This window comes from Arachis stenosperma, chromosome 9, assembly GCF_014773155.1.
Source record: "Arachis stenosperma cultivar V10309 chromosome 9, arast.V10309.gnm1.PFL2, whole genome shotgun sequence".
Classification (NCBI taxonomy): domain Eukaryota; kingdom Viridiplantae; phylum Streptophyta; class Magnoliopsida; order Fabales; family Fabaceae; genus Arachis; species Arachis stenosperma.
The window spans coordinates 121581351-121592719 of record NC_080385.1 but is presented as its reverse complement, the minus strand read 5'-3'; the positions used below and the strand labels follow the sequence as shown (position 1 = coordinate 121592719).

General features: G+C 34.8%; 1 protein-coding gene across 1 annotated transcript; it reads left to right on the top strand.

The window, feature by feature from the left end:
• Positions 1-5915: 5915 nt before the first annotated feature.
• Positions 5916-10981, top strand: LOC130948567 (65-kDa microtubule-associated protein 3-like). The gene is made up of 13 exons (XM_057877336.1): positions 5916-6042; positions 6905-6992; positions 7122-7328; positions 7567-7812; positions 7919-8128; positions 8214-8369; positions 8461-8620; positions 8701-8852; positions 8939-9026; positions 9408-9481; positions 9591-9665; positions 9809-10076; positions 10292-10981. The coding sequence occupies exons 2-13, from the start codon at positions 6921-6923 to the stop codon at positions 10717-10719; spliced, it is 2136 nt and encodes a 711-aa protein (XP_057733319.1). The 5' UTR covers positions 5916-6042; positions 6905-6920; the 3' UTR covers positions 10720-10981.
• The last annotated feature ends 388 nt before the right edge of the window (positions 10982-11369 follow it).

Genomic DNA, 11369 nt, shown 5'->3' with positions numbered 1-11369 from the left:
GAAATCTACAACAAGAATAAAATCTAACAACAATTATTGAAAGGAATTAACAACAACAATCAAAAGAAACACAATTATTATGAATTACCTTGAATTGAATTGAAAGAAAATGGAAGGAATAAGAGTAGATCTACAACAAAGTATAAGAACAACATAAATGAAATTACAACAAAAGAATAGAAGAATGATGAATGTAACAACAAGGAATTGAGAAGAAGAAGTAGAAGAAGATGAATCTAAATCTAGATCTAAGAACTAAACCTAATCCTAATCCTAATTCTAGAGAGAAGTGAGAGCTTCTCTTTCTAAAACTACTTCTAACTACTTCTAAAACTAAACTATGACTAATGGTAACTAGATGCCTCATCCCTCTTCAATCCTTGGCTTAAATAGCATCAGAAATGAGTTGGATTGGGTCCACAAGGCTTCTAAAATTGCTGGCCATGAGTTGCATTAAGTGGATCATGTGCCACCATCGGTGCGCCCCTATGCGCGATGCAACTATGGCAAATCTTATATCGTTTCGAAGCCCCAGATGTTAGCTTTCCAACCCAACTAAAACCGTATCATTTGGATCTCTGTAGCTCAAGTTATGATCGATTAAGTGCAAAGAGGTCGGCTTGACAGCTTTTGCGATTCCTACATCTCTTCACGAGTTCTCCATTTTTACATACTTTTCCTTCATTCCCTTAATCCAATCTTTGCCTCATAAATCTGAAATCACTTAACAAACATATCAAGACATCTAATGGAATCAAGGTGAATTAAATTTAGCTATTTTAAGACCTAAAAAGCATGTTTTCACTCTTAAACACAATTAAAGGAGAAGTTATAAAACCATGCTATTTCAATGGATAAATGTGGGTAAAAGGTTATAAAATCCCCTAAATCAAGCACAAGATAAACCCTACAAATGGGATTTATCACTCATCCGTCTCAATCAAACCATATTCAAGTGGGAAATAAAGATTAGAGATAAGAATTTTACCTATTTGAATGTTATGTTGGATAGTGACTTAGGAAGGGACGTCTCCAATGGTCTTGTAAGTTCCATTCCCTTGTGCTCTTCTTTGAATACCTCCACCTCTTGGCAAGCTTCTTCCATGTCCTCTTCTTGACAAAGTTCTTCACATTCAACCACTTCTTCACCAACTTCTTCTAGCTCTTCTCCACTCTTCATGTCACAACTTGGAGGTAATGTGGAACTCACCTCAATATCTACCTCAATTTCAATAGGAGAAGATTCCTCAAATACGAAAGGATCATGTGTTGGTGTGGGATCGTCTTCAAGAGGAATATTTGTTGCTTGCTCACCTTCTTCCAATTCTTCATCATTCATTATATGCTTAGGAGGTTGCGCACCCTCCTTAACATCGCCTTCAAGCTCAATGGAAGAAGGTTCAACAATTTTCACAAAATCAACCACATTGCTTGGTGTGGAAGTGTCATCCAACTTGAAATCCACCTCTTGTTCAACTTTGCCTAGGCTTTCAACTACTTCTTCTTCATCAACAATCTCCATCCTTTCCACTTGTTGCACGACACACTCCATGCTCCACTCTTCAGTTGATTTCTCACATTCATCCGTGGAGATGCTTTGTCTACGGTATGAATCCAATGCGCCCAAGTTGGCTTTAATTTTGGCAACGTTAGCCTTGATAGCTTCGTTTCTCCTTTGGGCTTCCTCTTGCTCCTTTTGACGGATGATTTCTTGAAGCCGGTCCATTGCTTCCTTGAAGTGATCCATTGGCTTTTTTTCCAATTGATTAGCATACGTAGGATCATATTGCTCTCGGATGAATGGATATGGGTGTTCTTCCATGGAGGGTTGTGGTGGAAAGAAAAATTCATCTTGTGGTTGAAAGTTATCATACATGGGAGGTGATTCAGCTTGATAATAGTGTGGAGATGGTGGTTCTTGAGGGTATTGGTGGTGGAATTAGGGTGGTTCTTCATATGGTTCATATGGTTCATAAGGTAGTTGATATGGTGCATAAAGATTAGGGTCATATGGAGGTGTTTGGTGGTATGAGGCTTGTGAGTATGGTGGTTCAAAATTATGTTGAGGAGGTGGTTCATAGGCATGTGGTGGTGGTTGTTGACAACTACAATAAGGATCACCACATCCATTAGATTGATATGCATTAGGATTAAAATTATACCCATAAGAAACTGGAGGTTATTGTTGCCAAGAAGGTTGATCAATCCCTTGAGGCTCCTCCCATCTTTGATTGTTCCATCCTTGATGCATGTTACCATTGTAGTTCCCATTACCTACAACATAATTTGAGCCAAACTCATGGCCAAAGTGAGGATGAAAATTCATAATAGCAATTAAAAACAAAAACTAACAAAAATAAGAACAAAGTCCTTAACCTAACAAAAACCAACAAATAAGCAAAAGACAAACATATTCACATATTCACAATAGCCAATAACATAACACCATTGCAATTCCTCGGCAACGGCGCCATTAATTTGATAAGAGAAGATTTACATCGGTTCGGAATTCCACAAAATAACTCCGTTGTTAGTATAGTCCAAACCAATAGTCAATCCTCAAATCAAACTAAATTTGGTTGTCACAAGTAACAAACCCCAAATAAGAATTAACCGGAGTATTTGAACTCCGGGTCGTCTCATAAGGAATTGCAATGAAGTGCTCAATTATTGGCTATGAAGAATAAAGGGGTTTGATTTTTATATTTTTGGCAAGAAAATAAATGGCAAAGAAAGTAAATGAACAATTAACTAATAAAAGAAAGGACAAATACTCTTGGCCAGACATAGGTAATTAAGATCACCATCCTTGTCTACAAACCATATATTGACAATTATGAGTAACCAAGCTCATTAAGTCTACCTCCAAGAGCTTTAAGTACGTATTATCTACTCCTAAACTTGAGGTACGTCAAATGGCTTGATCAACATCAACCCAGAAGTCCCAACCTATCTACTAATTAGATTAGTAGTGGGTTAGTGTCAATGAGTATCAAATTGATCACCAAGGGTTCTCAAATCACCAATTCATTGAGATCTAATGACTCAAGGTCACTCAATTTCCTTCGCCTAGGCCAAGAGTAAAAAAAACTACTCAAAAACTAGTAAAAGCGTTTCATCAAACACCTTGAGTGCAAGAAAAGTAAACATCACAAAATGCAAGAATTAATGAAACCCATAACTAACATAAGCAAGAAATCAACAATAACAATGAAGATAAACATCAAAGAGGCATAGAAATATAAAATTGCATGAAAGAGAAATTGAGATCCAACAATTGTTCATAAACATAAAAGAGAATAAAATAAGAAATTAACAAGAGAAACTAAGAAGATTAAAATAATAGAATACTAAAATATAAAGAGAATTGAAATCAAAACAAGAATTGAAAGATAAATTTGAGAGAGATTAACCTAACTTTACCCTAATTTCTATCCTAAATCTAGAGAGAAGGGAGAGCTTCTCTCTCTAGAATTCTAACTTAAAACATGATGAAAACTAAACTATGACTACTTGGTTCATTCCCCCCTCAGTCCTTGGGTTCAATAGCATCAGAAATGAGTTGGATTGGGTCCAAAATGCTTCAGAAATTGCCCCCAACGAGTTGCCAAAATGGACCCATGCTGATCCTGTGACGTATGCGCATCATGTGCGTGTACGCGTCTCAGGCAACTATAACAAAGTTTATATCATTTTGAAACCCCGGATGTTAGCTTTCCAACGCAACTAAAACTGCCTCATTTGGACCTCTGTAGCTCAAGTTATGATCGATTGAGTGCGAAGAGGTCAGGATTGATAACTCTGCAGTTCCTTCATTTCTTCATGAGTTCTCCCACTTTGCATGCTTTTCCTTCATTCCTTCAATCCAATCCTTGCCTTCTAAACTTGAGATCATTTAACAAACATATCAAGACATCGAATGGAATTAAAGTGAATTAAATTTAGCCATTTTAAGGCCTAAAAGCATGTTTTCACAGTTAAGCACAAATTTAGGGAGAATTACAAAACCATGCTATTTCATTGAATAAATGTGAGAAAAGTTGATAAAACCTTCCAAATTGAGCACAAGATAAACTACAAAATTGGGGTTTATCACTCCCATATAGAATCCAAGTGTTCGACCACCCTCCCCCTAAGATTAGATATGCTTTAGTTCTAGATAGCTTTGGCACCCTCAGAATGAGGGGTACTTAGTTTCGTTGCTGTTTGGTTTTGTTTCCTTGTTTTGGGGTCTTTGACCCTCATCCTTCACCAAAAAAAAAAAAAAGCATAGTAGTGGTGTTTCGAAAAGTGTTACTAAAATTAAAATAACACTTTTTTTGTTATTGTTAAGTAACACTTTTTAAAAAGTAGAGTAAAGTATCGTTTTTGTCCCTAACGTTTGGGATAAGTCCTATTTGTGTTCCTAACATTTAAATCGTCCTATTTGTATCTCTAACATTTATAAAAGTGAGTCAATATTATCCTGCCGTCAATTATACTAACAAATCAGATTATATTTTCCAATTATTCTCACTTGGATGTATTCATTCTCAATTAGGTCTCACTTGGATGTGTTTGATTTCAATATTGTACCAACTATTTGTGTTTATGTTCAATTATGTCCCTAAAAAAATGAATTATGTAAATGTCGTAGGGATTAATTTCAACTTTTAATGAGCTATTTTTCGGAGTGGATCATCGGTTCTATCTCAGACATTTGTATTCTAACTTTAAGAAGAGATTTTCAAAACTCAAACTAAAGCTCATGATGTATAATTAATAGCAGAATAATATTGAATCACTTTTACAAACGTTAGGGATACAAATAAGATAATTTAAATATTAGAAATACAAATAGGACTTACTCCAAACGTTAGGGACAAAAACGATACTTTACTCTAAAAAGTATTATTTAAACAAATGTGATCAAATAACAAAAAAAAGGTGACTTTAATTTTAACAACACTTATATAATCACTATAATATCTTTATATATATATATATATATATATATATATATATATATATATATAGTGGTAAATTATATGATAAAGATATAAGTTTACATATCTTTTCTTTTATGAAATGAAAGAGAGATTGAAAAAATTAGGATCCAGATTTTGAACATCAATAAATAATAAAAAATTAACTATAAAAAAAATTTATACTCTTTTATACAACTTCAATTTGTATAATAGAATGCCCCTATATATAGTAATATAGTAATTATATTTAACACTTTAACGGCGTTACTTTACTAAAACACATTGAATAAATGCAATGAAATCGAAATGTAAGCACTAAGCACTCTCTGTCTCCTATCCAAAAATTCACATTCTCCTGAAATTCAAAATCTTTTCATTAATATATCTCACTTTATAATCATACAAAGTCATGGCTCACAACTCAACACAACAAACCCGTCTTAGAATTAGATTTTTTTTTTTGGAAATTTTTATTTTTTAAAAAATAAATTAAAATTAAATTTTATAAAAAATTAAATTAATAATTTTTTACCCATGTAGTTAAATATTTTGGATAAATTTATCTAGAATGAGGAAGTTATAAAGTAAAAAGATAAATATTTAATTATTTTTAAATTAAGATAATAATATTCACAAACAATAAAAATTACAATATCAATAGTGATTTTGGTGACTAATATCAATAGTGATTAAGTCTTCATTTTATTATTTTATTATTTTTCTACTTATTTTTTTAAAAATCTTTTTACTTTGGAATTGTTTGGACTTTGGACAAAGCAGGTAACATAACAGACAGAGAGCAATAAATAAATGAAAATCAAAATGGATCCAAAAGCGCTCGTCAACGGTCCCCTCCAAATCATAACGGCTACTTTCCCTCCCCCCCTTCCTGCTCTCATCAAATTCAAACTTCAAATCAAAAACCCTTACTTCAACAAAAGACTCTCTCTCTCTCTCTATCTCTGAAAAATATCCAATCGTTTTCCCTCTTCCTCTTCGACAAAAGAAAAATCGAATCACGAAGAAATTCAGTCAAATCATTTTTGATTTGTGTTTTCTTGTTGTTGTTGTTCAGGTTAGTTTCCACTCACATTCACTGATTTTCAGTTATTTCACATTTGAGATTCTGTTCTGTTTCGGAGGGTAGGGGAAGTGGAAGTAGCAAAAAAAAAAAAAAAAAAAAAACCCTAACACTGCGAGATCGAAATGCCTCAGATGTTAAAATAAAGTAAAAATAAAAAAAAAATTCGGACGCGTTCGAATTTGGTTTTGAAAAATGTAGCTAGTTTCATGTTTCTCTCCAGCTCAGATCGATATTAGCGTTTCTCTGAATCAGATTGATAGAACAAACCCGTGCGCGTTTTTTCCCCTCTTCCTCTTCCTTTCTATTCTTAAAATAAGTTTGAAATTAAAGTTTCGGGATTCAATTATCTGTTTTTGATTTGTTTACTGGTGTTCGTTTCTCCATTTGATACGGTGGGATTCATAAAATTTAAGTTCTAGGGATCTGCCATTTTTGCTGCAGTGTTGGTAGTGGAGTATTTTTTTTCTTCCTTAGTGTTGAGCTGTTTTGCTCCCTCGGAGCCATCATTGTGTTAATCGGTGTGGGTTTAGGGTTCCGAATTACTTATTTTTGTGCGGGAATGATGGCTACCTCTTAAGCATAGACTACAGTTATTGCATTTGGACCTCAGTCAAAATTGATACTAATTTCCTTTCTACAGTTAGGATCGGTTAGTTGAAAGCATTTTTTTTCCTTTGAGAAAAAAAACTTATTTATTTGTAAAAATTAGAAATTGCTTTCCTGTTGCTGCAAGTATTTACTTGATTTCCATATCTGTCAATGTGACCCATTAATTCGAAGTCAAATTTACAACGGGGATTTGTGTCTTAAACTTTTGCAAGTATTTATGACTTATCAGAGTGTGTTTTGGCAGGTAGAAGTGTTCCAAAATGTCTCAACCTCAAAGTGATCCCCTTTTGCAAGCTGAAACAACTTGTGGGTCCCTCTTGTATGAACTTCAGGTAAAAACATTCATTCATGCTTTCTGCAGTTATCTTTTCTGCGGTATCCTCCCCCACCAGCAGATGAATTGAAGAATATACAGAGAGACTTTGAAGAAAATCTCATGGGTTTCCTTATTTAATTACCAGATAATATGGGATGAAGTCGGGGAGAATGAGACTGAGAGAGATAGAATGCTTTTTGAGCTTGAACAAGAGTGCCTAGAAGTATATAGAAGGAAGGTTGATCATGCCAATCGTAATAGAGCTCAATTAAGGCAGGCAATTGCTGATTGCGAGGCAGAACTTGCAGCCATCTGTTCAGCAATGGGGGAGCGACCAGTCCATACTAGGCAGGTTAGAGATGTTTTATGAATTGCTAATTTTCTTATTCTCGTTTTAGTGTGGCTGTGTTTTGACTGATGGGCTTTGCCAAAGAGATTCTGAGTGAAACTGTGCATAATGACATGATTTATCTGACCGTAATTGAAAGTGGTAAATTAGCATTTAAAAGAAATTTGCATCCTCTCTTATCTGATATAGTGATATATTGGTTAAGACTAATAATATGATTTTTATCTCTGTTGTTTTCTAGTCTGATCAAAATGCTGGAAGTTTAAAGGAAGAGCATGCAAGAATTCTGCCACAGTTGGAGGAGATGCGTAAAAGGAAGTCTGAGCGTAGAAATCAATTTATAGAAGTTCACGAGCAAATTCAAGTTATCTCAATGGAGATTTATGGACCAAGAGAATATATTCCAGCTGTTGTAGATGAAACTGATTTGTCCTTGAGAAAACTTGAAGATCTGCACAAACAGCTGCAGGCACTTCAGATTGAAAAGGTAATGTTTGCTTTAGTTCATATTTTACTGTTTGATCAACTTACAGCATCTTCTCTAGATACTGTATATAAAGCTAATGATGCTTGTATCTTCTTTTTGAATGCAGAGTAGTCGCCTCAAAAAGGTCCAGGAGCACCTGTATACGTTGAACTCTCTATGCTCAGTGCTTGGTCTAGACTTTAAGCAGATAATCAATGAAATCCATCCCAGCTTAGGCGAATCAGAAGGATCTAACAGTGTAAGTAATGATACCATCCAACGATTGGTTGTTGCTATACAAGAACTACGCGAAGTAAAATTGCAGAGAATGCAGAAGGTAAAGACTTATTCTGTCACTTTGTGAATTGAATTTTGTGTTCTTTCCATTCTGGTTGATAGTCAAAGTTGCTTTGATTTGACAGCTCCAAGATCTTGCAACATCAATGTTGGAGCTCTGGAACTTGATGGATACACCTATTGAAGAGCAACAGATATTTCAGAATGTTACATGTAACATAGCTGCTTCAGAACATGAAATAACTGAAACTAACACCTTGTCTGTGGACTTCATCAAATGTGTGAGTTATAAGTTACTTGACTAAAATATTTGTAAAGCTACATGTTTTGGCTATGTGTTGAGTTCATGGCGAAGTAATAATTTTCACGCAGGTTGAAGCAGAAGTATCAAGATTAGAAGAGTTAAAATCAAGCAAAATGAAAGAGCTTGTTTTGAAGAAGAGAACAGAACTAGAGGAGATATGTCGAAAGACTCATCTGGTTCCAGAAATAGATAGTGCTGTTGAATATGCTGTTGAAGCTATAGAGTCCGGTAAGTACTACTTTATACTAAGGAATTTCTGGACACAATACTATTTCCTTTGGAAACTTATAAAGCCTGTCTCTTTGCAGGAACTGTGGACCCTGCTTGTGTGCTTGAACAAATTGAAGTTCAGATTGCTCAAGTTAAAGAGGAAGCTTTAAGCCGAAAAGAAATACTTGAAAAGGTTGAGAAATGGTTGGGAGCCTGTGATGAGGAGTCTTGGCTTGAGGAATACAACAGGGTTAGTTGCCTGTATCATCCTGCCACCATTCCATTTCAACTTTTTTTTTTTCAGTTCATGCTTACGACATTTTGTTAATATTCCAGGATGACAATCGATACAATGCTGGGAGAGGTGCTCATCTTACTCTCAAGCGAGCTGAGAAAGCACGTGCCTTGGTTAATAAAATCCCAGGTATTTTATAGATCTTTATGGTATCTTTATTTGTGGTGATTTGTAACTATATTATCACTAAGTGATAAAGCAACAAGATTAAAATTGGAAAAAGGAACCTGCACTTGAAATAGATTCAGTGGACTACATTACGTAATTCTGTGTGAATTTGACTTAATTTTTGTACGGAGAGGTGCCACTGCCAAAATGAGCCGATATCAATATTCTGCATACCAAAATTAACAGTACTGGTTTAAATTATGGGTCTAATGATATTGTTTTTCCTTTCTTATTCCACTACATTCATCATTCAACATTTCTCTGCTAAACATTCTCATCTGCTTCCTGCATAAAAGATGATTGTGCCTGTTCTAAAATCTAACTTCTCTCTCTTGCAAATAGCAATGGTAGATGCATTGACTTCAAAAACTTTAGCATGGGAAAAGGAAAAAGGCATTCAGTTCACCTATGATGGTGTAAGTTCTCTTTCTACTTTATCATTACCATTTTTTTATAAGAATATTTGGTTTGGTTGCTCAAATAAATTTGCTGCAAAATGATTCCTGCTTTTGTGTGGCTTTCTAGATTTGCCTGCTCTCCATGCTGGAAGAGTACAACATATTACGGGAAAAGAAAGAGCAAGAACGCCGCAAGCAGCGGGTATGGGCATCTTACTCAAAACCTTAGTAGTGTAACTTAGTTTTGAGATCTTCACAAAGTTGTATCAATCAATGAATAAGTATATACAATAAATATATATTTTGTTATTTCTTCAAAACATCTAAATTTATTTTCTATATCAGGATCTGAAGAAACTTCAGGGACAAATGATAGCGGAACAGGAGGCACTATATGGGTCAAAACCGAGCCCTTCGAAGCCCCAGAGTGTAAAAAAGGGACCTAGGATGTCAACTGGTGGGGCAGCTAATCGAAGAGTTTCCCTCGGAGGAGCAATGATTCAAACTCCGAAACCTGATTCAAAAGCTAATTCTCGTGTTGCAAGAAAGACTGATAAAGCACACCAAGTTGAGCAGAATTACTTGGATGATGGTGTTTCATGTTTATCATCAGGTATTTCTTTAAATTCTACTGTTTTCCTTTATCCTGGTAAGAATTAAGACTGTTTGTGGAACCAAATAATGGTTTGTTCATTATTTTAATTAACATAGAAGACAAGTCAACACACGTAACTTTCATGTTGGTGTTTTTGTCTTCCATAAGTTGAACAAACATATGCATTTAGAACTATTATTTTAATATTCTTTGTTCTCCCCATGTTTATGTAGCTAGAAGAGGACTAGATATTGCTGGTGTTCCTGTAAAAAAGTATTCATTTGGTGCCGGGAGCACTCGTGACATAGAACCACCACCTCTTGCTCGACAGCCTTTTTCGCCTATCACTTCGAAAGTATCATCAAATACGAATATGGCAAATTCCAAGGATGAATTGAATATACAGAGTGAGAAGTTGCAGAAAACAATTTCACTTAACAATATGCCATTCTCTACTCCCTCAAAGACAGCTGCTATTGTGGTGGATGATGAGAATAGAACACCAAAGGCAATGCCAATTCCTGTCCCTTCTACACCTTCCACTGTTTCAGTTCCAATGAAGATGGTCATGACTCCAGCTCCTGCTTTTGGAGGTGGTGAATTGGTCCGTGACATAGAATATTCCTTTGAAGAAAGACGTCTTGGTTTTGTCTTACAATGATTCTTTGGTTGTCTTGTTTTCATCATCTATTCTAAAATCATTAATCATGAGTCAATTGTAATTGGCTTCCTGATTGTGTGTATACAAGATGTGGACGTAGAACTAGGTTGTGAAACCAACTAATATGAGATTATGCAGTCTCATCTGAATTTTTTTTAATCATCGTGTTCTGATAATATATGGAAAACAGTGTTTGGATTTTACATTCTTAAATGGATTATGAAAGCAAGAACATGCGGGACACTGTTTCGAGCTTTGACCATGTCTTTGTTTATAATTTTCTTTTCCAAATCAAGATTGTATATATGATGTGTACAATTCAGCTCACCTAATAATACAAAATTTGGAGCAAGTAGCTGATTTTTACCATAATATCAGTTACGTTACATAAAGGGAGAATAGAGCACCTAAATATAGGGGCAGGCATCATGGCTTACCAAGTAAGTCTCAACAAATTTTCTGGTAAGCATGAATTGCGCCCATTTTTAATTATATTGATTATTAATTATTATTCTTATAAATTGGAAAAAGTAGGTTTGGAGCTTTTGGTCAACAGAAGCTGTGAATGAGGAAGATAAAGTGAAAAAGGATAGAACATGTATCAAGAGAATGAGGGAGGAAATTAAAAAAGCAAAAGAGAGGAGAGAGCA